Source organism: Anguilla anguilla, chromosome 3 (genome assembly GCF_013347855.1).
Source record: "Anguilla anguilla isolate fAngAng1 chromosome 3, fAngAng1.pri, whole genome shotgun sequence".
NCBI lineage: Eukaryota > Metazoa > Chordata > Actinopteri > Anguilliformes > Anguillidae > Anguilla > Anguilla anguilla.
The window spans coordinates 2,730,222-2,757,030 of record NC_049203.1 but is presented as its reverse complement, the minus strand read 5'-3'; the positions used below and the strand labels follow the sequence as shown (position 1 = coordinate 2,757,030).

The 26,809-nt window shown below is 43.2% G+C and overlaps 2 protein-coding genes across 4 annotated transcripts in view; one reads left to right on the top strand and one right to left on the bottom strand.

Annotated features, from left to right (window-relative positions):
* The first annotated feature begins 1,156 nt into the window (after positions 1 to 1,156).
* The window catches only part of LOC118223987, a 28,118-nt gene continuing 2,465 nt past the window's right edge, over positions 1,157 to 26,809 (top strand). The window contains exons 1-6 of the mRNA XM_035411117.1: positions 1,157 to 1,186; positions 15,396 to 15,439; positions 16,226 to 16,375; positions 17,706 to 17,831; positions 18,121 to 18,204; positions 24,390 to 24,541. Coding sequence (XP_035267008.1) covers positions 1,157 to 1,186; positions 15,396 to 15,439; positions 16,226 to 16,375; positions 17,706 to 17,831; positions 18,121 to 18,204; positions 24,390 to 24,541 — 586 coding nt within the window. The remainder of the gene's footprint in view (positions 1,187 to 15,395; positions 15,440 to 16,225; positions 16,376 to 17,705; positions 17,832 to 18,120; positions 18,205 to 24,389; positions 24,542 to 26,809) is intronic.
* On the bottom strand, positions 8,650 to 10,482 carry LOC118223988 (interleukin-8-like). Of its 3 annotated transcripts, none has more exons than XM_035411118.1 (4): positions 10,283 to 10,482; positions 9,812 to 9,929; positions 9,444 to 9,527; positions 8,650 to 9,215 (listed from the first exon to the last, which is right to left on the bottom strand). In XM_035411118.1, the coding sequence occupies exons 1-4, from the start codon at positions 10,338 to 10,340 to the stop codon at positions 9,152 to 9,154; spliced, it is 324 nt and encodes a 107-aa protein (XP_035267009.1). In that variant the 5' UTR covers positions 10,341 to 10,482; the 3' UTR covers positions 8,650 to 9,151. The 3 variants fall into 3 exon arrangements, with proteins under 3 accessions (XP_035267009.1, XP_035267010.1, XP_035267011.1); XM_035411119.1 differs by having other exon boundaries at positions 8,650 to 9,212; XM_035411120.1 differs by having other exon boundaries at positions 8,650 to 9,266; positions 10,283 to 10,480.

Below are 26,809 nucleotides of genomic sequence, written 5' to 3'. Positions count from 1 at the left end.
TAGCAAACAACAGGAGGATCCTGTTTGAGTAACTTCACCGAACATCAGGAGGATCCTGTTTGAGTAGCTTCACCAAACATCAGGAGGAACCTGTTTGAGTAGCTTCACCAAACATCAGGAGGAACCTGTTTGAGTAGCTTCACCAAACATCAGGAGGAACCTGTTTGAGTAGCTTCACCAAACATCAGGAGGATCCTGTTCGAGTAGCTTTACCAAACATCAGAAGGATCCTACGTCAGTTTAATCACGTAGGTTTATACTTGGACAGTTCGATTCAGAACAGACTTTTATCTGTTTATTGATGAGGAAGTTGTTTTTTTTTTTTTGCACAAGTATATTTATTGTGCATGTGTCAACATCAAGCAGTCCGATGTAAAATATAACCTGTTTGTCTAATTCTTTTGGCTCTCAAAACAACAAGTCTACAATCACAGCCAATAATATTCAGACTTCTCTGGGAAATCAAGGTCTGTGCAAACCACCTAGCATTGGGCCTCACGTGGGTCTATTAAAAACAACAACAGCCACAGTACTTTCGGAGTGCAAAATGATTTTTTTTTAATTTTATTTTATTTTTTAAACAACTGAACAAAACATGTCATACCACTTCAAAACATCTTTTCACTTTTCTGGTTTAGCGTTTGCTCTGCCCACCTGTCGCAGGTGAGGCCTGAGAGTGCCGCGGTCACAAACTCGGGTGTGGCCTTGCGGTCCTTCTTCGACCACACCTTTGTCACAGGAGCGCGGATTGCAGAGGTGGAAAATCCAGGTTCAGAGAGGAAAAGTCCAGTCACTGGTATTTTTAGTTCCAATCGCCTGGAATTGCTAATCAGTGCAGGGGGTAGAAGTAATCAGTGGAATCAGCTGGCTGAGTCTTTAGATGGAAGAAACACCTGGCAGGCCTTTATGACCCCGGTACTTTCCCGATATAGTGTATCGCCATGTTAGGCTCGTCGTTCGGCGTTCCTGGGGCTGAACGCTCCGCGAAAGTCCTTTAAAATTCCCCTCCTCCCCCCGCTGCTGTTCGTGTGTCAAAGATGCGGGGGTCCTCCCGTTGCTATAGAAACAGCGGCCAGGATTCCGCGGAGGAGCCAGGCGGAACGTGAGATCGGCGGAGGGGAGCGCAGGTCAGCGCCGTGGGAAAACAAACACGCGGATGACGCCCGGCAAAATGGAGGCGCGGCAGGTAGGAGCTATCCGTCTCCGTGCGGACGTTTAACGTGACTACACCTGTGCCTCAAACGCTAAAAAGTGAACGTGCGCTTGTTTACCGTTGTGTTTGACGGATACGGAAAGCGAACGTAAAAACACTAATGGAACCTATTGTATATTATGTTATCGATATATTTTCGGTTTTTTTTCATTTTCTAACAATTTAGTAGGCCCATTCACATTTACAGACCAATTCAGTTGTTTTCACCCAGAAGTGAAGCTAACCTGCGCAGTCGCTCAGTTTGAGGAATACACTTCGTGCGCAGACGGTCCACAGCCAATCATAAGAGTCGCCTTCATCTAGTGAGAAAACCTAAACATTTCGTTAATAATGTGCCCCTTCCCCTTTTCTAGTAGTGTATTCTGCTGGTTGGCCTCCAGAAGGCAGCAAAACGATGAACGTGTGTTCAGTAGGGAGAAGAGAGAGCGTTTAAACAAGAACTGGAGAGGGAAAAGGGGATCTTTCACCAACATAGTGAGATTGCCCAAAATTGTAATTCTGTGAGCCATCAACAAAAATTTTTTTCTCATACTTATAACTTCGATTTTCTCATCGTCTGTGCATTCCCCATAATTTTCTGTGGCTTTCACAACAGGTTTGTTTTATGTTATAATAATAATAATAATAATTTTTTATTATTATTATTATTGTTATTATTAAAATCTGACCTGAGATTATTGCAGAACATTATCTTGAAGAACATGATAGAAATGATAAATCGACTGTCCTCTCTTGTAAGCCTTTTAAATTTACCTCTTATGTGGTTTCTGTGCAGATAATAATCTGGAACATTTACGACAATAAATTACCCTGTGTTATGCTGTAGTACATATTGTCATCAGTCTACTAAAATTTACTTCTACCCGGCGCCAGTTCGCATTTGGCAATAACATCATTTTGTTTAAAAATAAAAACGCTATTAGGCCACTAAGGCTAAATGGAGGTGTTTTTATTAGAAAAGGAAAAAAAATAACAGGGTCTGCATATACGTGGGGGTGAGTGTGTGTGTGTGTCTGTGTTGAGGGGGGGAAGTTGGCGTAAGTGTTTGTCAGTGTGGGTGGGTAGATGCGTGTGTGGTTGTCAGCTCAAATACGCCGCGTCACTGAAACCCCCTAACCCCTTCCTTTCTCTGTCAGGAACACAGGACAGAAATACACTGTGTTCCATTAGCAATACATACCCATCTACACACACACACACACACGTGCACACACTTACACAAACACAAATAGGCACACACCTACACACATACCCATCCACACACAGGTACACACACACATGTGCACACACCTACACTCTCGCACACACACCCATCCACACAGAGGTACACACACACCTTAACGTACACACACATCCACCCACACACACTGATAACCTGTATCACAGATAGGAATTAAATTCCATTCGAATGGACTCCACCGTTTTTTTTTTTTCCATCGCGCCGCTGTGGTCACAGTAAGAGCTCGTGCTAACAAGCGTAATGTAAACGACGTTCTCGTAAGTCAGTTGAGTCGGGCTTCATCGCGAGCTCCGAATACCAAAAACGACAAAGCTTTCCCTCGTCTCTTGATCGACGGGGGGGCTGAGCCGTGTACGGTCCACTGCCGTGACCTGTCTCTCGCTCGCGTGTGCTTTAATGGGGCACATGGAGGATGTTGCAGCTGGACCCGTACAGTACATCAGAGGGGACATAAAGAGGATACATTATATTGTTATTCTGGCTTCAGAACAGCTCGTTTTCATTCCTGTAAGTGTCAGTCCCATGGACACATTTGGTGTGGCTGTCTCAATTAAGCTTAAAAAAATTCTTAATTGCCAATTTGGGGGTAATGCTGAACAACAACATACTGTAAACTCAATAAAAAATGAATGGCAGTATGAATTACTAGTTTGTTTATGTGACCCAGATGAACAGAAATAATATAGGCCAACGAAAACCATATCTACGTTTCCAGCTGCCACAGCGCCAAACTGACATCTAAACGAACTGACAGCTAAATGGCAAGTCATGTTAACACAAGGTCACTGCAGCAACACTGAACTGGATTGATATAAGAGATTAAAATCGTATTCACTGAAGCCGGAATACAGTAAATATCAGACTGAGATCTTGATCAGCATTTGGCATATTTCATTATTGTTACGACGTCCACCCATGTGTCAGTAGACATATCTGTATTTATTATTGTGTGCCTTAATCTGAGTCGTCGTGTTGCACGGTTACTAAAAGGCAAGTCGTTTTTGACGCGTCTTTCGTTCATTTTGTTTTGTCTTTCCTGTAGCTGCATGGGAGTTGAGGTTTGAAACCGGAAGGACACAGGCGGTCATTCGGGTGGACGATGTTCTCGACGCCTGTGCAAGGTTTATGTAGCGCGGTGGTTAGCATCGAAAATGCGATGCGCGAGAGCGGGCAACTTCCTTCCTGTGTGTGGTGGAGAGCAAGGGGGTGAGTTCACAAAATCATCTGCCACAGTTGAGCAGAAAGAAGCATTTATTTATTTATTAACTACGCCACAACATAATTCACATATCGATTTTAATTAATGAGGACGATATGATAAAGTTAATGAAGTGCATTATATGGGTTGCTACACTCTCGTGCAATTTGTATGATGATTCTTTCCACTCGAAAACAGATCCCAGAAAGTGTTTGTGGTGTAATTTCCCTCAACAAACCACGTGTTGGGGACGTTTTCGGTATGTAGTTCATGATTTTGCAAAAGGGGGAAGTAGTTTGTTTTCTGGCGGAAACGTTCTTAAAGTTTTCGTTTTTTTAAAATGCCAATTGCCAAGTCCTGACTTTCTTTTTTAGGTTGGATTTATCATTTTGAAACATATACTACTTTCGGTTATTTCTGTGCTCGCGAGAGCACTTTAGGGGATTCCACAATTTCCTCAAGTTGTACAATTATGTTAATTTAGGTTAGCATACTTTACTTTAAAACCACTGCCTTTAAAGTGTTTGTCTTTAATACCTATTTTGTATCACCTGACATTGCAGATTGTGGCGGAGAGATAACGGTCTCTTGTTACAGCAGACAAAAAGAGCGGTTTCGAGTCATTATCTGACGTTATATCTTCATGTATTGTGAGATATTTACCGTTCTGGTTACATTATCTCTCAGATCGCGACCACAAAACATGCAGTGTTCTCTGAAGTCGCTTGAACTGTGGGAAGACTTGTTGGCAGCCTTCCAGCTGCTTAAGAGCAGGCCCACTGAACAACCTGTTGGCCTCATACCAGAGACTGTAAAAAATGCCTCATACACACAGGAGGCCCATAACTGCCTGGTGTGTGTGTGTGCTTGTGCGCGGGCATGTGCGTGTGTGTGTGCCTCAGTGAAACCCAAAATGGTGGTTCTCATTGCTGCTAATAAAAAGATAGTACATCTCAGAATGTAAAGAACAGGAGGCCCATAACTGCCTGGTGCGTGTGTGCGTGCGTGTGTTCGTGGGTGCGTGCGTGCGTGTGTGCATGTGCGTCAGTGAAACCCGAAATGGTGGTTCTCATTGCTGCTAATAAAAAGATAGTACATCTCAGAATGTAAAGAATAGGAGGGCCATAACTGCCCGGTGTTCCACTGTTTGCGCGCGTGTGTGTGTGCACACGTGCCTGTGTGTGTGCGCCTCAGCGAAACCCAAAATGGTGGCTCTCTTTGCAGCTAGTGAAACGCTAGCACACGCTAGCTACGGTGGCGCTACGGAACAGGGGAACGTTTCTGTCGCCTGCACTTGCCCTGAACTCCGTGTCAGTTTGTTCCCCTCTTTGCTCGTTTCTGGGATTTTTGGCGGAGTGTGTGTCTCTGCTTCGGCTGGAGAAGTTTCGTGAGCGCGAGGAAAAGCCTGACGCCTGTACTTTTTTGTGGTTCCCGTTTCAGAGCCGGCAGGAACCTAGAAACCACGGCGACGGTTGTTGATTTTATGCAGATAGGACACTCTGTGCCTCAATATTCATTTTTTTAAAACCACAAATTACTGATGATTTGTGAATAATATTGGTCTGCGTAGCACGGAGGGACTTGCGGTTGTCTGTAAGAATAACTTTAATACGGTCATGATTAGGATTGAGCTAATTCAACAATTAAGAGCAGAAGTTGGTTTAAAAAAATAAAATAAAAAACCGGTAATGGATTGGCCCTCTAGAGCAGGGTGCCCTGTTTTAGCCAAGCACTACACCAACTGAGTCTGCTTATCAAGGTCTTGATTTAAGATCATCTGTTGGGTGATTTGTATAACACCTGGAAGTCCCGTGTGATGGAAATGAGATTTGGGGGGGGGGAGTTTTGGGCCCATATGTTTTATCAAATCAAATATTCTATTGATTTGCTCCTAAATTCTGAAAGTTGGTCATTGTTTTATTGGTTTTTTTTTTTTTTGGTTTTTTTTTAAATTAAGTTTTCACTGCTGTATTGGCATGTCTTAGGGCTAATGTGGGGTTTATCTTATTGCTATGACGGAATACGATTTTTTGAGTGGTGAAAGAATATTTTTATGAATGCCCAGATAATGGGCAATACTGTCTATGTCACGGGTGGGGGGTGTAGTTGTAGACGAGACTGCAGGGAGGGGGTGCGTGTTAAATGAACAACCAGAGCGACAATGGTGGCGCTGCGAAGCTCCGTATTCAGCATAGTTGTCGTGTGCCATCTACTAATGAAACTAAAACAACGCGTTTCTGTTTTTAACTCACACTTTGGTTGCAGTAGCACTGAATGTCTGAGTTCAGCAATCTCGGCCCGCCGGCATGCCGACCACTAGGGGCTTTGCGCTAAGAGGTTAATACAGTCACAATTAGGATTGAGCTAATTCAACGGTTAAGAGTAGAAGTTGGTAAAAAAAAAATAAATAAATAAAAATCCTGAAACCGATTGGCCCTCTAGAGCTGGGGTGTCCGACCTTATCCGAAAAGGGCGGGCGTGGCTGCGTGTGTTTGTTTTAGTCCAGCACTACAACAACTACTACTTATGTCTGCTTATCAAGGTCTTGATAGAAGATCATCCATTGATTTGTATAACACCAGAAAATCCCTTCAGATGGGAAAAAAAATTGGGCCCATACGTTTTATCGAATCAAATATTCTATTGACTTACTCCTAAAGAAAGCTGGTCGTGGTTTTTTTATTTATTTATTATACATTTTGTGCAAAAAGCAAGATCGCAAGATGACAGAGGTGAGCTAACACGCAAAAATGGTAAAGATGAAATTAGAAATAACTACTCGAAAAGAGGTATAGGTTGACCTCTGTCCCAGAAGTCAATCTATGACGAGTAGATCGAAGTTGTGCACCATTTCGGTGGCTTTGACAGGTCGAGAAGTGTCACTTCCCACTGCGATGTTTCCTCTCCGTCTCAAAAGGGAAACTTGCGAGAGAAATACTTCTGTGGCTTGCAGGTTTTCGCCCACAAGAAGGAGGAAGGTTATTGTAAATATCAACCTTCCTACTCTATCCCTGCCCAGACGCTTTCTGCCTGGTCTCCCAACAGCAGAGCTTTGAGTGAACTCATCTTTTACTACTGAGATTGCAGAGAGGGGGAGGGGGGAGGGGGGAGGGGGGAGGTGACGCGCGTCTATGGGTAAATCATATGCAAATCATGTTGTATTTGTTTTGTTTTATTTTTTAAATTCACTTTACCTTTATTTACCAGGAAGCCCTTTGAGATATGGGATCATCTCTCTACCAAGCCAGACTTGGGCTGTGAAATTTAGAAACCCAGAAGGGATGGACTAATGTGAAAAGTCCAGCTTCTGAATTTACTGGCTGAATTACCTACTTCTAGTCTTGTATAATTAAATGGAGGGGTTATTTCAAAAAATTGCTGTCATTTCTACATGTGAAACCAAAATGTATTTTTTTTAAAATACCCTTTGATAAAAGCTGAGAATCTGCACTTTGAACCGTGTGAATTGTTTACATTGATTACAAATCAAATAGTGGAGTACAGAGCCAAATCAAGAAAAAAGACTGTCTTCGTTCCAAACGTTATGGAGGGCGCTGTGTGTGTGTGTGTGTGTGTGTGTGTGTGCGCACGCGCATCTGCATGTGCATACACACGTGTGAGTGTCTGCATGCATTTGTGTGCACGTGTATGTTTGTGTGTGTGTGTGTGTGTGTATGCTTGTGTTTGTGTGCACGTGTATACACGTGTGTGTGTGTGTGTATGCTTGTGTTTGTGTGCATGTGTATACACGTGTGTGTGTGTGTGAGTGTCTGCATGCATTTGTGTGCACGTGTGTGTGTATGCTTGTGTTTGTGTGCACGTGTATACGCGTGTGTGTATGCTTGTTTGTACGCACATGTGCTCACGTGCATGTGTGTGTGTGTCTGCATGCATTTGTGTGCGTGTGTGTGTGTGCATCTGCATGTGCATACACACATGTGCGTGTGAGTGTCTGCATGCATTTATGTGCACTTGTGTGTGTGTGTGTATGCTTGTGTTTGTGTGCACGTGTATACGCGTGCGTGTGTGTGTGTGTATGCTTGTGTTTGTACACACATGTGCACACGTGTGTGTGCATATACACGTGCGTGTGTGCGGTGAATAATAGCACAGTGTACCTGTGTGAAATGAATGTGCAAAGTGCAGGCCTTGTGTGGCCAGACCCCGCCGAGCTCACCGCCGCCACCTCTCTCTCTCCTCTGCGATACACAGGACGGGGGAGACCGACCAATCGCAACGCGCCTGAGATCTCAGCCCGAGCCCCGAGAGGTTCTGTGGCTGACTGTTATTCTTTTCTTTTTTCTCTTTCTCTCATCGCGAAACCGGCCTGTTCGGGCTTCCAGGCAGCAGAGCTGTAAACAGTCAGATCGGCGCTCGCGCTCGGTCACAAATGCGTGGCTTTTTTCACTCACAAAAAAAAAAAAAACCTACCTACACGAGACCACAGGTGCAAAAGTGGAGAGCAAGGTCTCAGTCACAGTAGTGCATTGTGGGTGTCATAAATGTGTGCTACTATTCCTTGTCTAAACGGGGCAGTAATCTGTCATGGAATGTGCAAGTCTAAGCAGGAGAGAATAGTACACTGTATATTATAATAATAATAATAATAATAAAATTTTTTATTTATAAAGCACTTTTCAAGCAGTATCTCAAAGTGCTGGATATAGTATAGTCTGTAGTATACCGAGGGTGGAGTATAGCATGAAGACTTAGTAGGACAGGGCTGAGGGCTGCCCAATCGTGTTCCTGGAGATCCACCATCCTGAAGGTTTTCACTCCAAACCTAACAAAGCTACGCCTCAGTCAACGGCTGCATGTCTCGTTGGACTGCTAGTTAGCACCAGGTGTGCAGGGAGGACTTCTACATTTAGAGTACAAATATGTTTTTGGTAAGTGCCGAAACAAATTTTTTTAGGAAATGTAAGTTGCCGTTTGCATTGTGTTCATTGCAAAATCACCACAGAAATGGAACAATGGATAATGGACATGACGCATTGATTCAGATTTTACCAATTTTTTTTTATTTAAATTCAGTCGCAGATTACAGATATCTCTCATTAGATAGAAGCATAAAGCACAACAACAACTACAACGAGTAATGATTTTAACATATATCCATCCATTAACTATATATATACCCGCTTATCCTGGGCAGGGTCACAGGAGATGCTGGAGCCTATCCCAGCATGCATTGGGCAAGAAGCCGGAACACACTCTGGACAGGCCGCCAATCTATCGCAGGGCACACACAGTATTCACACTCTATTCCCACCCTCGTACCCTGGGCCTCCTTGCTGTGAGGTGACATTGCTACCCACTGCACCACCGTGCCACCCCTTTTAACATATATATATATACGCATGCAAACTATAAAAGTACACTGTGAAATGACAGGAATGTAGCATTTTTTTTTTGCAAAGGTCTTAGCTTGGATATGGAATTTGCCAGAAGTTATTCAGGAGGAAGCTGAGTGCTGAAGTCTTATTTGTGAGTGATGACGTCAGACGGGGCCCTGGTCGTCCGCTGAGCCGTCCTCGGGGGAAGCAGTTGGCCCGGGATTTCTGCTTAAAGACGGGGGTGGACAGGGACGGGACGGTGAACTGGTCTGCCGTCACCTGATTGGTTAAAATTATTAACTGAAACAGGTGTGGATTACGTCACATGTTATATTACAGAAATGCAGCGCAATGCCAGCATGGGGTGTTGGGGGGGGAAAAGAAGACTGGTTATAAAGGATCTTGTCCAGAGACGGGGGGTATTTTGGGAAGCCTCCGTGTATGGGCCGCACTTACTTGTTCAGCAGGTGCCTAATCAGCTCCTGGACCTTCTTCATTTTCGGATCCAAGCAGTACTGTATCCCGTTTTTTTGTAAAACGCTGCAAAAACACGGGAAGATTGGTTTAAATACGCAGTGAGCAGGAAACGTGGAAAACCGATAAATCATAGCAAGGAGATATATATTGCCCACAGTTACAGTAAAATATACAGTTTTATGTCATTTAAATAAGCAGTATAATATTTACTATTATATATTTATAATTAAGATATATATATCTCTGTATGTATGTTTAAAATGAATGCAATTATTTACTAACTGGGTGGGCACATGTATGACACCAGCTGATCCTACTGTAAAAATGGCCCTGATTAAATGACTCACACAATCTCCATTTTATCACAGGTGTGGGAAGAGGGGTAGATCTGGATGTCCTGGATGGCCTTGGGGTTCCCGAATACTTCGCGGGTACGGCGACACACGCAATTTCCGCTGGGACGGTCTGGAAAGAGAGAGGTCGTTTAAAACAACAACAAACAACAAAAAAAAACTTTAAAAAAAAAATCTATTGCCATTGTATTAAACAGACAAATAAACTAAAAAAAATAACACCACTATTATTTTGTAAAGACAAAAACATTTTTAAAACCCTGGTTGTTAATCACTCTACTCTTCAGTTTTTCTGTGAAGCACGTTAGCCCGATAGCGTATCTGCTAAAAAAAAAAAAATTAAAAAAAGCAGCACCCAAATGAACGGAATTTCAACGTTAAGAATGCTCTCGCTTCGTTGAGAGCGGGAAGGAACGAGCGCAAAATTACACGAACGATGAAATTATCAAACCGAGCGTCACCTACTCTGTGCAAGTGCCAGGCAGCCGAGGAGGGCGATGACTAGGAGGACTCTGGTGATCATGGTGGAGGGGGTCCGGTCTGCTCTTCTTTCTGCGGTGGATGTCTGAGCTGAGAGAGCGAGTGAGGCGTTGGGGTGAGTGTGTCAAACTAATAAACAGCGAGAGAGAGAGTGAGAGGAGGTGCTGTTTGCATCTCTAGGGAGCCTTTATATACACCTTGATAAGCGCTTACCTAGCACTCTCTCTCTCACTCTCTCTCTGGGGGGAATTCCCTTCTCTGGAAACTTAAAACCCAGATCACATTCTAGAGAACACTCTAGAAAATGCAGCCCCCTTACATCCCCTAGCTTTACAAATTTACCTGGCTTCAGTCAAAGTATACAGTATAACCGCAGCACAAAAGTCTAGCAAATGTAAAACCTTCAAAAAGATACGATTTGATGATGCTGTGCATTATCTTTCAACTTCAATCAAGGGGAATGGCCTTCGGTGTGTATACTAGTGGCTTGCCAAAGAGACAATATGTCAAAGTATTGTGTTGTTTTGTGGTTGTTCCAAGAACCTTTGTTCTCTGAACTTAAATTCATGAGGGCAGGCAGTCAAATTTAATGAATAAGAGGTCAAATTATGACAGCAAGAATCATAATAAAGCAAGTCATCATGAAACTAATACAATCATTGCATTAAACAGTTTCGTCTTAAACATGATACATGCCCTTAGAAATTATGGACCTGTATATGAAAGAAAAGTAGGTCACAAAAAAAAACTAAACCACATACCTGTAGAAAAAAACTATTTGGTCATCACCTTGTAGCAGTCAGAAATGGTCTTATTTATTACTTATATCATTATTACTAATGTAAAAAAATAAACAGATCCTGACTGATGCTGGTTTGATTATGCTTTATTCATTTTATTCTACATTGATTAAACAGGGAGGATCTCTGAGAGTAAATAGTCACTTTCAAGACCTGCATCACGGAACATTTGTTGTGGACTTTGTAGGGACTGAGCCAGCAACCTCCTGTGTATGAAGCCCATGGTCAGTGTAGAGAGCTACGGTATGTTTGGGACAGTTATGAGCATGCACAGGGCATCGAATAACCATATAAATATTGTCTCCGTAACCTATTGCGGAGTCAGTGTCAGCGTATCCCATCCTGAACCAGACTGAGAAGTCCGTAAAATATCACATGGATGTCTTTCCTTAATGACATCATCAGATTGCGGCTGTTCCCATGTCCTATTTATCCAGAGCAGGACTGCACACGCGTACTGTATAACATGGCAACTGTGTGTTTGAATGAACTGCCTAAATGTATCCGTGTTGGGTTAGCGTTAGAGTTAGCGAAAAAGTCACAAAACTATAGCTGGTCTACACTGTGCGCTGCAAGGTTTAGGAATCGATACCGAGAGAGTGGCATATCGTATGCAAACTCTGGGTATGACTGTATCCCTATGAATGTATCATTTCTCTGTAGTAATGGGAAGTTTTGAGGGGTTTCTTTTTGTCCACCTCTGATAATCTGCTACCTCAGGGAGCTTACCTTTTCACACACAACGCTCTGTTTAAATAGATAAAAGCTGTAGTATCTTTTTGCCGCTAATTGTCAGTCGGGTAACTAAGCACGTAGATCGATAGAGGGGTTGCAGTTCTTTCTGTGTGTGTGTGTGTGTGTGTGTGTTTATGCATGTGCTTGCTTGTGTGCCTGTTAATATTTGATTATGCTTGCTCGTCATTGTGTGGTTGCGATTTATGAGAATGCAAGTGTGAATGCATGTGTGTGTTTCTGACTATGAGTAAGCATGTGTATGCATATTCTCGCATCACTGTGAGTACTTGTGTGTGCATGTGTGTGTGTGTGTGTGCGCGCGCACGCACGCGCGCGAGTGTGTGTGTGTGTGTGGACTCGTGAGTGTGTGTGTGTGTGTGTGTGTGTGGGTGGACTCGTGTGTGTGTGTGTGTGTGTGTGTGTGGACTCGTGAGAGTGTATAGGTCAGTTTGTTCAGGCGCGTTGGGGAGTTGAGCAGGGCTGGTACACTTCGCCCAGGGGCCACAGGGCCTTTCCGTCACTCAACACGTCTCAGGGGCGGGGCCCAATCCGTGGTTTACCCCGCACCTCCTCCGCTACCTGTCCTGCAGAGGCTCGAAACAACCTGGCTGCAGGTTCAAGGAAAACTTGCACGCTTCCTCCTACGGGGTTTTTCAGGGTTGACGAATTTTGCTAAATTTAGGATCTTGACATCAGCAACATTTCCAGGCGGATTGGGTGAAACCGAGCATCTCGGTGGCCTACTGTGACCTTTGAAAACGTTCAGCGACTGATTGAGAAGAAGGTCATCGGAGTGACTGCAGCTCTTTAAGATCCTCTGGGTTTCAGAACCACGTTCACCTTTATAGTGATGAACGGAAAACTCCTCCTGATTAAGAAATTCACTGTTAGAGCAGGGTGTCAACATCAGGGATGAGGCCAAATCCCTTACTTAAAATTCAGTCGATTAATTTAAAAATCTACATGGAACACATTATGGCTATTTGTCAATTCATTAACCCACTGAAGAGCAGGTTTTTTTGGAATATTTTTTTCAAAATTTGAAGCCAGCGTTCTAGAACTCCGTCGCTTTCAGTTACCAGCAGTGCTTGTGACATCAGCAACAGAATGTTCAGTTAAGAGCACTCTAGTCACATATTTGTGACCTCACACTTTAAAAAGTTAAGGGCATCTCAATTCATTTCCTTCAACTGAAATGGAATTGACTCATTTGATTCTGGTTATTAGTTTTCAAGTGTTTGCCACCGGTGTTGAGTGAGGTGTTGAGTATCATTGCTGAGTTAAGTCTCAGTGTTGAGGTGCTGAACATGAGAACTGGAGTGTGGATGTCCAAGGATGCACAGTGATCTTAGTGAGACCTTTTTGAGAGTCTGCATTTGGTTCTGTCCTGAGAAACAGAGACCAGGAAAGTCACAAAACCAGACGAGACAAGTCGGCTGTTATTTCAGTTGATAACTTAAGTACCGAATAACACCGTAATCAAACACTGCCTCCAAGAGGCCCCTTGAGACCAGAGTTGGGAAGCTGTATTTTTCAGAACCTGGAGATCATAGTGGTCTCACTCTGGCAGGGTGAAACCGCACTTTCACGTGTTGTTTCCAAACAGCCGAGGACAAACCAGCGAGTGTGAAACTGGCCACATAGAGAATGAGGTCATCTCCAGGTAAAGCCCTGTGGTCTGGGGTGGGGAGGTGGGCAGGTGGGGAGGGGGGGAGGGCAGTCTGGGGTAGGGGGGTTGAAATTGAGTCAGTTACAAATGGACAAAAATACTATAAAATAAAACTGGGGAAAGGGAGCGTCGGTGAAGTGGAAAATTATAGAAGAAATCAGAAATAATAATTAATTGACAGGGCTGTTGCTAGGAATTCTGGAAGATTATTGGTGTGAGCCCCTGCCTTCCGACTTTTCATCGCCAAAGATCAATTTTACACAACTTTGTTTCAGAGAAAACACTTCCTGCTTGACGGTCTTTGGGTCACATGACATACAGCCTTTATATGATTTACGATTTCATGGTTGTTTATGTCTTCCTGTCTGATGAGTTTGATTAAACTCAGTTCTATCTTACCAAGAGGTCTCTGAGTTTCACTCTGGATGAGTTTGGAATCAAAAGGAATCATTAAAAAAAAATCAAAATTAAAGGAATTGTTTTATGAACCACAACTGTTGAAACTATAAGAATGAAGTTGATATTGACCTGCATGTACCGGTGACTTTTTGACCGTCTCTACTTTGACCATAATTCACTGGGGCTGCCCAGACAAGGGGGGTATTTCCAAAAAACAAGGACTACAGGATGTCTTTCTGAGTGCCTTTCCTGTGTGTGTGTGTGTGTGTGTGTGTGTGTCTGTCTGTGTGCGTGTGTGTGAGAGAGAGAGAGAGAGAGAGAGAGAGAGAGAGAGAGAGAGTGTGTGTGTATTGTGCTCCTTAAGTCAATTAAGTTATCTAAAAAGTACTGCATTATTTCATAAATAACCAGGTTTATTTATGTTACAGAAGAAAAAAAAAACATTTAATGTGAAGTTACTGCTAATGAGCAAATGAATGTTACTGCTAATTTGACACATTTAAGCAACGTGGAGTCAGGTGCTAATAGGAGCTGTTATCAACAGGAAGGCTGAGAAGCTGGCCTGAAAATTAAAGCTGAAATCGCTTTCTTTTTCTTTCACAAAAGTTATGTTTGTTTTCTTATTGCAAAAAAAAAACAAAAAAAACAAACCTTTCCAATCACAACATGCATTGGGCTAGATGCCGAAACACACCCTGGCCAGGCCGCCAATCCATCGCAGGGCCCACACACCAATCCACACACCCATACCTATGGCCAATTTAGACTCTCCCTATTAGTCCAACTCGAACCTGGGACCTTCTTGCTCTGAGGCGACAGTGGTATCCACTGCACCACCATCCAAATCTACGTTTTCCGGTCTCAAAACTTTCCTTGAACTTTACCGTCGTATCTTGGTTCACAGAGAAACCATTTGCTTGTAACCTTTCCAATTTTTTACTTGCAGTCAATGATTAAGAATATGTAATTACGTGGTAGGAACATAACTGAAAGAATTAAAATGCATTATTATGGAAATATTTCTGGATGTGTGAAAAATTGAATTCTGAAAAATTGAATTGCATCTAACCTGGCAGCGTTTGTTTGTTTGTTTGTTTAAATTCTACCAGAAACACTGAACAATCTTCGCAGGAAACAAAAGTACACAGCCAGAGGAACTGTGTGCTCCATCTCAATTTTGTTTTTTGTTTTTTTTTTTTGTCTTTGTGGTTTATTTTAAACAGGAAGTGCAGGCCAAAGTGAGCCAAAGTGCGCTTTACTCCGCAGTAGGTGGAAATAATGGCACCAGAGCATGAGTATTAAAAATAAACACCGCCATCCTACACTGGAAACAGTACTCCAACATTAGAGAAGGCCAGATAAATGATTAAAACCTGGTTCACCAGTTGTAGTTATGTATTAAAGATATTTTTTGATAGGAAGGCAAAAAGCAGTTGTTTGGGAGCATGTTCTAGAATGTTCTTTAGAGTGAGATTTGCTTCGTCTCTCGTTTAAGGTTCCAAAGAGGGAAATGTCCCCCAGAGAGAGTGAGAGCGCAAGGTAAGGGCTTAACAAGGTGTGAATAAACACTTCCTAGTGATGCAAACAGCACCTAATAAGTGGGACATAAAAATCAAATAGCTCTTTTTCTCTGTCACCCCCCCTCTTTCTCTGTCTCTCTCTGTCTCCCCCATCTCTCTCTTTCTCTGTCTCCCCCCCTCTCTCTCTCCCTCTCAATTCAATTTCAATTTAAGTTGCTTTATTGGCATGAAATACAGACATACTTATTGCCGAAGCATACATATATAATATTAAAATAATAATAATATTAAAATAATAATGGTAAATGTAACAATATATACAAATAACAGCATTGACAGCAACAGAAGTAAATCAATAAATATGTACAATGTTTATATGGGGTGGGTGGTCACTCACTGTCTCCCCCACTCTCTCTCCCTCTCACTCTCTTTCTCTGTCTCCCCCACTCTCTCTCCCTCTCACTCTCTTTCTCTGTCTCCTCCATTCTCTCTCCCTCTCACTCTCTTTCTCTGTCTCCTACCTCTCTGAAGTGCCAAAGTGTCCCTGAGCAAGACACCTAACCCTAATTTCTCCCAACGAGCTGATTGGCACCTTCCATGGCAGCCTTTCACCGTTGGTGTGTGAGTGTGTGTGTGAATGGGTGAATGAGAGCCATCAATTGTAAAGCGCTTTGGATAAAAGCGTTATATAAATGCAGTCCATTTACCATCTCTCTCTGTCTCCCCCCCCCCCTTTCTCTGTCTCCCACCTCTCTCTGCCTCCCCCCCCTCTCTCTCCCTCTCTTTCTCTCTCTCTGTTTATTAGTCTGTTTATTAGGCACACTCACCCACAGCCTCACTCGCTCGCTCACCTGAGACATCCTCTGCAGAAAGAAGAGCAGACTGGACCCCCCCACCATGATCACCAGAGCCCTCCTAGTCATCGCCCTCCTAGCCAGCCTGGCTCATGCACAGTGTAGGTGACGCTCGTTTAAATCTTTTCTATTTTATTCATCACTCATTCCAGCATTCTTAAAGTTCCAATTCAGTTCATTTGTGTGGTGCTTTTTTACAGAGATGCTATCAGGCTAATATGCCTGACCGATAAACCGTGATGTGTAGGGTGATCAAACAACAGGGTCCTTTTCTAAAAGTTTTTTTTTTTTGTTGTAATTTTTTTGTGATGTTCTGGGTCAAATACGTATTTGTTTTGGATTCAAATGCTTCTCTACGCTTTACTGATCTTGTCTGGTGCATTGGAACCAATGAAATACTCTCAAATGGTGGTTCTCCATTGACCAGCACAGTACAGGACGGCAAGCATTCGTATCCTACCTGTGCCGTGTTGCGCTTCTCCATTACACAACAGACCCGTGAAGGTAGGAAGAGTCATGGGAGGAGTAAAGCGGAGTAAAGCGTCCTAGATGTGTAATAATTGACTATTGTATGTATTTCTATACTCTGTACTCTCGTATGTTTTCTTGTATGGGGATGGGACGATATGAAAACAATTTTCACTGTCCACAACGTTTTGGCAATGTTCCAGCTCTGACGTCATCACTGTTGCATGCATCACAACTATTACACTACTAACTAACGCTTACATTACAGTGTGAAATATCCACATAATGTAATACCACTAACCAATTTAAAGACACTCAATTAAAAAAAAAAAACATATATAACCGAAATATTTGAGCAGTAATACTTACATAGCACTGATGACATTTTATCTGTGTTCAGTACGAGAGTGTTGGGACATTGGCAAAACGTGGTGGACGGTGAAACTTGTTTTCATATCGTCCCATCCCCATACAAGAAAACATACGAGAGTACAGAGTATAGAAATACATACAATAGTTAATTATTACACATCTAGGACGCTTTACTCCGCTTTACTCCTCCCATGACTCCTCCTACCTTCACGGGTCTGTTGTGTATTGGAGAAGCGCAACACGGCAACGGTAGGATACGAATGCTAGCCGTCCTGTACCGTGCCGTTGCTGGTCAATGGAGAAGCGCCATTACATATATATGTCTATGTTGGTACCTACCCCAGAGCAGTAGCTAAAATCGGCATGACATGGTGGTGGAGAAGCTCCAAAAAAGTGCAAACCCCGCCTTCTGGTCATATTGGCAGGCTCAGTTACACCAGGCAAGATCAATAGAGCGCAGAAAAGTATCTGAATCCAAAACGAATACGTATTTGACCCAGGTCTGTTTGATTTACTTGTTTGATGCCGTTGCCAAGGTATAGTCCTGACAACGGCCTTTCCCTTTCAAACTGCCGGTCCGGGCGGATCCAGGGGTTCGGGCGGGTCCAGGAGAAGGTGCCTGTGTTACCGTGTCCGTGACGGATTCGTGAACCCCCGGGTCATCCAGGACATCCAGGTCTACCCCCCATCCCACTCCTGTAATCAAATAGAGATTGTGTGAGTCATTTAATCAGGGCTATTTTTACAGTAGCATCAGCTGGTGTCATACATGTGCCCACCCAGTTTCTACATAACTAAATAATTACATTCATTATAGACATACTATATATATATATATATCTTAATTATAAATATAATAGTAAATATTATACTGCTTATTTAAATGACATAAAACTGTATATTTTACTGTAACTGTGGGCGATATATATCTCCTTGTTATGATTTATCGGTTCTCCACGTTTCCTGCTCACTGCGCATTTAAACCCATCTTCCCGTGTTTTTGCAGTGTTACCAACAAAAACGGGAAGCAGTACTGCGTGGATCCGAAAGTGAAGAAGGTCCAGGAGCTGATTAGGCACCTGCAGAGCAAGTAAGTGCGGCCCATACACGGAGGCTTCCCAAAATACCCCCCGTCTCCGGACAAGATCCTTTATAACCCATCTTCTTTTTCCCAACACCCCATGCTGGCATTGCGCTGCATTTCTGTAATATAACATGTGACGTAATCCACGCCCATTTCAGTTAATAATTTTAACCAATCAGGTGACGGCAGACCAGTTCACCGTCCCGTCCCTGTCCACCCCGTCTTTGAGCATGAATTCTGTTTCATCCAAGGAGGGGTCAATAGACCTCTGGGCCCCCCGTCTGATGTCATCATCACTGACCAATAAGAGTGCAACACCTGGAACTTCTTCCTGAATAACTTCTGTCAAGTGGAGTTCAGCTGGTACCATGCGGTGGAAAAGCGGCTTTAGAGTGTTCAGCTAAGAACATTCTAATCTCATTATGTCTTCCTGTCTGATAAGTTTGATTAAACTCAGTTCTATCTTACCAAGAGGTCTCTGAGTTTCACTCTGGATGAGTTTGGAATCAAAAGGAATCATTAAAAAAAATAAAAATAAAAGGAATCGTTTTATGAACCACAACTGTCGAGACTATAAGAATGAAGTTGACATTGACCTGCATGTTTTGGTGACTTTTGACCGTCTCTACTTTGACCATAATTCACTGGGGCTGCCCAGACAAGGGGGGTATTTCCAAAAAACAAGGACTACGGGATGTCTTTCTGGGTGCCTTTCCTGTGTGTGTGTGTGCGTTTCTGTCTGTCTGTCTGTCTGCGTGTGAGAGAGAGAGAGAGAGAGAGAGAGTGTGTGTGTGTATTGTGCTCCTTAAGTCAATTAAGTTATCTAAAAAGTACTGCATTATTTCATAAATAACCAGGTTTATTTATGTTACAGAAGAAAAAAAAACATTTAATGTGAAGTTACTGCTAATGAGCAAATGAATGTTACTGCTAATTTGACACATTTAAGCAACGTGGAGTCAGGTGCTAATAGGAGCTGTTATCAACAGGAAGGCTGAGAAGCTGGCCTGAAAATTAAAGCTGAAATCGCTTTCTTTTTCATTCACAAAAGTTATGTCTTTTCTTATTGCAAAAAAAAAAAAAAAAAAAAAACCTTTCCAATCACAACATGCATTGGGCTAGATGCCGAAACACACCCTGGCCAAGTCGCCAATCCATCGCAGGGCCCACACACCAATCCACACACACACCCATACCTATGGCCAACTTAGACTCTCCCTATTAGTTCAACTCGAACCTGGGACCTTCTTGCTCTGAGGCGACAGTGGTATCCACTGCACCACCATCCAAATCTACGTTTTCCGGTCTCAAAACTTTGCTTCCAAAATTTGATTGACCTTTTTTGTATTTTGATAAGTAATGGGTATTGGCCTAATTCTGCCCTGCATGCATTGTTTGTTGTGTTTCTATGTAATTTCAGGGTATGTTTACAGAATTCTGCATGCAGGGTTTCAATTGGATGTCCTCTGTCTCTCTCTTTCTGTCTCCCTCTCTCTCGCTCTCCCTCTCTCTCTCACTGCTGCATGCTGGGAGTGGGTGTGGTGAGTGAGAGTGGCTGGAGAACGACTGAGGGTGAGTTTTCCAAACTTTCCAGGACTTGTACTGTTTTCTCTCTGTTATACTGTTCCTAAGCACTGTTTACTAGTAGGTAGGCAACGCTTTTTTAAAGAAGTCGACCAGCTTTGCTGGTCAGTATGCCAGCGCCCCTAGGTGGTGGGCGGCACACTCGGCGAAATGGCATCAAAGCGTGTGCCGTGGTCGGTAGAATAGTGCATATTAGCGATAGCGGAGGTGATTGGACACGAGTGTATTAAGTTCGCGTCAAGAATGAATAAAGGAATTGTGGTGTTTCTCGACAGCATTGACAAAGTTAAAGTTACAATCTCTTTGGCGGTACTAATGGCGAGAAGCGGTAATTGCATGTGTTTTTTTTTGGACCTCACTTCCCATAGATCCAACCGGATCAACCAGTGTGACGTCTGTCAGTTGGCACCTGTTGGCAACTATAACACTGAATTACTGAATAAAAAATTGTTGTTATAAAAGTAACGTTATGTACATACTCATTAGTTGTCTAACATTATGCTAACTTAAGCTGTCTTTACACTGCCGAGCCGGGATAAATGCCATAGCAGACTTGGGGTACAATTAGTGATGATCAATTTCCACAAACGTTCTTTATCCACCTTTTGCCCGGAGGCCTTCGCTGTGGCTCGTGCACAATAAACAGTCTTTCTCGTGAACGATTGTTCTGATATTTTTGAAACAACTGCCTTGCAAAATGTTACCCCTGTTGTTTCTGGTTTTGCTAGCTAAACTGTTTGAGAATAAAGCTGAGCTGGGTGTTAAATTAGCAATCAGAACAAGAAGAATAAAACAAAAACAAAAGAGATTTCATCAAAAAAAGGGCATCAAGGCTGAAGGAACATATGAGGAAGCGTAATAAAATAATAACAATGCTAATCCATACTGCCGTATTCTTTTATTTAGTTTTCCAGCTTGACATCTTTACACAGACAGTTATTTAATCATAAAATCATAAAATATTATTATAATATTAATTACTATAATAATAGGCTCAATAACCATTGTGTTACCTAATTCGGCGATAGATAGTAATTTAACAGACATTTATTTTAATGAAAATCTTCGAGATTATTACTTTAATGCCGTAGTTGAACATGGAATTGTTGTTAAGGAAACTTTTACCGTGGTGCTTCCTCTCGTCAACCCAGCGAGAAGGATTACTTTGTCAAATATGCCGCCTATGGTTACCAATGAAATGTTAACGCAAGCGTTGTCACGTCATGGTAAAATAGTTACCCCGATTAAGAAACTTTCCGGTGGTTTTCAGTCCCCGCTTTTAAAGCACCTTATGTCTTTCAGAAGTCAAGTGCACATGATTCTAAACGATTATACGGATAATTTCTCCATGTCGTTCAATTTTAGGATTGACAGTTTTGATTATACTGTGTATGCGACTTCTGATAGCTTGAGATGCTTTGTGTGAAACTGTGGGTCATTTAGCCAGATCCTGTCCGAACAGGGAGCCTGCTGCAGATGAGCCTGCTGGCCCGTCTTCTTGCGGGGCAGGGGAAGCGCAAACAAACTCAGATCAGGGGGGTAATGATAATACTAATAATGTTGTATCTGAAACAACAAAAGTGGTTGTAGGAAAAGGGGGGGAGAAGGTGGCAGAGGAGGTGAATGAACAAGGGGCTTCTCAAACAGATAGCATGGTTACAGCCATAGTCGAGGGTGGGGGGCCTGAGGAGGAAGATGAGGGTGTTTGCAAGATACCAACAGTTAAAAGAAAAAGTTCACGTACAGCAAGACGTATTGCAAAAACAAAAAAAGTAGACAAGTAAACATCAGCTGAGAGAGCGGAGAAACAGGATCTCACTTCCAGTGTTGCAGACTCTAGTGAGGACGAGTATTTTTCAGACTCCTCTACAGCTAGTGGACTTGAGCAGCCTACAGGTGGCTACACGATTGAACAGATGATGAATTTTCTGAAAACAACTAAGAATAAAAAGAACATTCAGATTAATGAACATTTTCCAGATCTCAGGCTTTTTGTCAGATCTGTAAAGGCTCACATGAGCATAAAAGGGCAGGCAGCTTTCCCCAGTCCTGAGGTTTACAGAGTATTAAAGTTTTTGCAAAGGCAAAGGAGCAAATCAAGCTAAATGATGATACTCAGGCATAGGCAAACTCCCCCCTTTCTCTGTTCAGTGTTTCTAGTGCTGTTTTATATGTTCTTTATCACTCTACCATACATGGCTGAGGCTAAGATAGCAACACTTAACCTGAATGGGGCGAGGGATCTTAGAAAGAGGGGAATTTCTTTCCAGTTATTAAAGCAAAAACAAATTGATGTTACCTTTGCTCAAGAGACACACAGTGATACTGGTAATGAGGCTGACTGGAGTGGGAGGGTGAGGTTTTTCTGAGCCGTAAGAGCTCAAATAGCTCAGGGGTGGCCATTTTGTTTTCAAGGTATTTCTCGCCACTCTCCTATGTTGCAGAGGAGGTGGTTAGAGGTAGACTTTTGAAGGTGGTTGCAAAGTTTGATCATTTCAACATGGCCTTTATTAATGTGTATGTCCCAACATATGGACCAGAGTGGGTGATTTTTCTGCGCACTGGTGCGGTCAAGGTTCCAGGATGTAGCTGAGATGGATGCCCCATCAAAGTTTTTCGTTGGCTTAGAGAAGAAAAGTGGTCAGAGTCGGTTTATTCACTGTCTGAAATCCATCACAGGTCAGGAGCTCACAGAGCTTACTGCAATCTGACGGAAGGCAGTGGAGTTCTTTTCAGAGCTTTACCTGAGTGAATATAGATAGGAGGCAGAGATAGCAAATGCTTTCTACGACGGGCTTCCAACCGTTCATGCCAGTGGGGATCTGGAATTGATGGGCTGCCAGTAGAATTTTACAAGGGCTTCTGGCAGGTGGTAGGTGAAGACTTGCTATCCGTGCTCAGTGACAGTTTGGCTGGAAGGTCACTGCCGTTGAGCTGCAGGAGGGCGGTTGTGAACTTGCTGCCAAAAAAGGGTGACCCTAAGGAGGTGAAGAACTGGCGGCCCGTGGCATTGCTCTGTACCGATTACAAACTCCTCTCCAAGGCTCTGGCTAACTGACTGAAGGAAGTGATTGGGCAGGTTATTGGTGCTGACCCAAACCTACTGTGTGCCTGGCAGGATGATAACTGACAATGTAGCCTTAGTTTGGGATGTTTTGGCCCTCTCAGGAAAATTGGGAATTGACACTGGTCTCATTTTCTTAGACCAAGAGAAGGCTTTTGACCGGGTGGAACACCAGTACCTTTGGAAGACCCTTGAGGCCTTCCATTTCAACCATGGTTTTATTGCCAAGGTTAGGGTGTTGCATCAGAACATTGAGAGTGTGTTGAAGGTAAACGGTGGTTTGAGTGCCCCTTTTAAGGTGTGTAGGGGCATACGACAGGGGTGCGCACTGAGTGGAATGCTCTACTCGCTGGCCATCGAGCCCGGCTGGCCGGGAGTTGGACCAGGTGGGGGATTTTGGCACGCGCCTTCGGGTGCGGTCGGGGCGGTATACCTCCAAGGTGCTGCTGGGCTGGAGGAAGGCCCTAACTGAGGTGGAACGGCACCTGCTCAGAGACTGTGGACCTAACCTAGGCCAGCATAACACAGGAGATCCGTTCCCTAGGCTCCTGGTGTCCCCCAGGTTCTCTGATTCTGCACATAAAGGTCCCCTGTTAGAACATCGGAGTATGGACAATGTGACCCTGGACGTGGCACACGGAAAAACTCTGTATAACATGGTGGTGAAGGTGGTGAATGAAAAGAAGCTGATTTCTCTCACAGACACACCATGGAGTTCTTACTTGGGGTTAATGGAGGAGGAAAAGCCACAGTGGCAGGCATTATACAAACCACCGTTGCCCAAGAGGGTTGGGGATTTACAGTGGAGGGTGCTGCATGGGATAATTGCAGTGAATAGTTTCATTTCTGCAATGAACTCGTTGGTTTCCCACCACTGTCCTTTCTGCAATGAGAGGGAAACTGTTTCTCACTGCTTTTCTGTATGTGTGAGACTTCGGCCTCTGTTCTTCTTCTTGAGTCGACTGTTTAAGTCAATGGTGGAAACTTTTTCAAAAAAGGTTTTTATTCTGGGGTTTCCGTACCGTTGCAGACAGAGGGCAAAGTCTCAGCTCATTGACTTTGTTTTGGGGCAGGCAAAAATGGCAATTTACCTGAGCCGTAAAACCATGGGGGGATGCACAAGATACGGTAGCTATGGTCAGGGGCATGATTAAGGCCAGAGTCATGGTAGAGTTCAGGTACTACAAGGCCATGAGGACACTAGAAGTTTTTAAGAGTGTATGGGGCGTGTATGGGGGAGTGTATTTTATTTTTTGTCTTCTTTGCTTTTGTTCACTTAAGTGAATTTATTGTCAGTGATGTGTAAAAATTGGGTTTTGAACTCGCCATTGCACTGAAAAATAAAGGATGGTTAAAATTCAACTCTCTCTCCCTGTTTCTCCCTTCTCTTTCTCTCTTTCTCTGTCTCCCCCTCTCTCTCCTTCTCTCCCCTCTCTGTCTCTCTCTCTCTCTCTCTCTCTCTCTCCCTGTCCCCCCTCTCCCTCTCTCTCTCTCTCTTTCTGTCTCCCCCCTCTGTCTCTCTCTCTCTCTCTCTGTTTATTAGTCTGTTTATTAGGCACACTCGCCCACAGCCTCACTCGCTCGCTCACCTGAGACATCCTCTGCAGACAGAAGAGCAGACTGGACCCCCCCCCACCATGATCACCAGAGTCCTCCTAGTCATCGCCCTCCTAGCCAGCCTGGCTCATGCACAGTGTAGGTGACGCTCGTTTAAATCCTTTCTATTTTATTCATCACTCATTCCAGCATTCTTAATGTTCCAATTCAGTTCATTTGTGTGGTGCTTTTTTACAGAGATGCTATCCGGCTAACATTCCTTAGCCATAAACAGTGATGTGCAGGGTGATCAAACAACAGGGTCCTTTTCTTAAAAAAAAAATTTTTTTTGTAATTTTTTGCGATGTTCTGGTTCAAATACATATTTGTTTTGTATTGAAATACTTTTCTATGCTTTACTGATCTTGTCTGGTGTATTGGGAACCAATGAAACACTCTCATAGTGCGAACCCCGCCTTCTGGTCATATTGGCAGGCTCAATCACACCAGGCAAGACCAATAGAGCGCAGAAAGGTATTTGAATCCAAAACAAATATGTATTTGACCCAGGTCTGTTTGATTTACTTGTTCAATGCCTTGGTATAGCCCTTATAAAATATATATATATTGCCTTTTCCTTTCAAGCTGCTAGTCAGGGCGAGTCCATGGGTCAGAGCAGGGGAAAGTGCCTGTGTAGCCGTATCCGCGAAGAATTCGGGAGCCTCAGGGCCGTCCTGGACATCCAGATCTACCCCCCTTCCCACTCCTGTGATAAAATGGAAGTTGTGTGAGTCATTTAATCAGGGGCGTTTTTACAGTAGGATCAGCTGGTGTCATACATGTGCCCACCCAGTTACTACATAACTAAATAATTACTTTCATTATAAACACTATATATATAGTATCTTAATTATAAATATATAATATAAATATTATACTGCTTATTTAAATGACATGAAACTGTATATTTTACTGTAACTGTGGGCAATATATATCTCCTTGTTATGATTTATTGGTTTTCCACGTTTCCTGCTCACTGCGCATTTCAACCCATCTTCCCGTGTTTTTGCAGCGTTTTCCTAATAAACGGGAAGCAGTACTGCTTGGATCCGAAAGTGAAGAAGGTCCAGGAGCTGATTAGGAACCTGCAGAGCAAGTAAGTGCGGCCCATACACGGAGGTTTCCCAAAATACCCCCCGTCTCCGGACAAGATCCTTTATAACCCATCTTCTTTTTCCCAACACCCCATGCTGGCATTGCGCTGCATTTCTGTAATATAACATGTGACGTAATCCACGCCCGTTTCAGTTAATAATTTTAACCAATCAGGTGACGGCAGACCAGTTCACCGTCCCGTCCCTGTCCACCCCCGTCTCTAAGCATGAATTCTGTTTCTCCCGAGGAGGGGTCAGTAGACCTCTGGGCCCCTGTCTGATGTCAGCATCACTGACCAATAAGAGTGCAACACCTGGAACTTCTTCCTGAATAACTTCTGTCAAGTGGAGTTCAGCTGGCACCATGCGGTGGAAAAGCGGCTTTAGAGTGTTCAGCTAAGAACATTCTAATCTCATTATGTCTTCCTGTCTGATAAGTTTGATTAAACTCAGTTCTATCTTACCAAGAGGTCTCTGAGTTTCACTCTGGATGAGTTTGGAATCAAAAGGAATCATTAAAAAAAATAAAAATAAAAGGAATCGTTTTATGAACCACAACTGTCGAGACTATAAGAATGAAGTTGACATTGACCTGCATGTTTTGGTGACTTTTAACCGTCTCTACTTTGACCATAATTCACTGGGGCTGCCCAGACAAGGGGGGTATTTCCAAAAAACAAGGACTACGGGATGTCTTTCTGGGTGCCTTTCCTGTGTGTGTGTGTGTGTTTCTGTCTGTCTGTCTGTCTGCGTGTGAGAGAGAGAGAGAGAGAGAGAGAGAGTGTGTGTGTGTATTGTGCTCCTTAAGTCAATTAAGTTATCTAAAAAGTACTGCATTATTTCATAAATAACCAGGTTTATTTATGTTACAGAAGAAAAAAAAACATTTAATGTGAAGTTACTGCTAATGAGCAAATGAATGTTACTGCTAATTTGACACATTTAAGCAACGTGGAGTCAGGTGCTAATAGGAGCTGTTATCAACAGGAAGGCTGAGAAGCTGGCCTGAAAATTAAAGCTGAAATCGCTTTCTTTTTCATTCACAAAAGTTATGTCTTTTCTTATTGCAAAAAAAAAAAAAAAAACAAACCTTTCCAATCACAACATGCATTGGGCTAGATGCCGAAACACACCCTGGCCAAGTCGCCAATCCATCGCAGGGCCCACACACCAATCCACACACACACCCATACCTATGGCCAACTTAGACTCTCCCTATTAGTCCAACTCGAACCTGGGACCTTCTTGCTCTGAGGCGACAGTGGTATCCACT

Excerpts from the sequence above, each read along its gene's own strand:
- LOC118223988 (XM_035411118.1), bottom strand. The coding sequence starts at position 10,340 with ATGATCACCAGAGTCCTCCTAGTCATCGCCCTCCTCGGCTGCCTGGCA. Across the intron at positions 9,930-10,282 it reads CTGCCTGGCACTTGCACAGA|ACCGTCCCAGCGGAAATTGC; the intron begins GTAGGTGACGCT and ends CTCTCTTTCCAG. Across the intron at positions 9,216-9,443 it reads ATTAGGCACCTGCTGAACAA|CAGAAATCCCGGGCCAACTG; the intron begins GTAAGTGCGGCC and ends CCCGTCTTTAAG.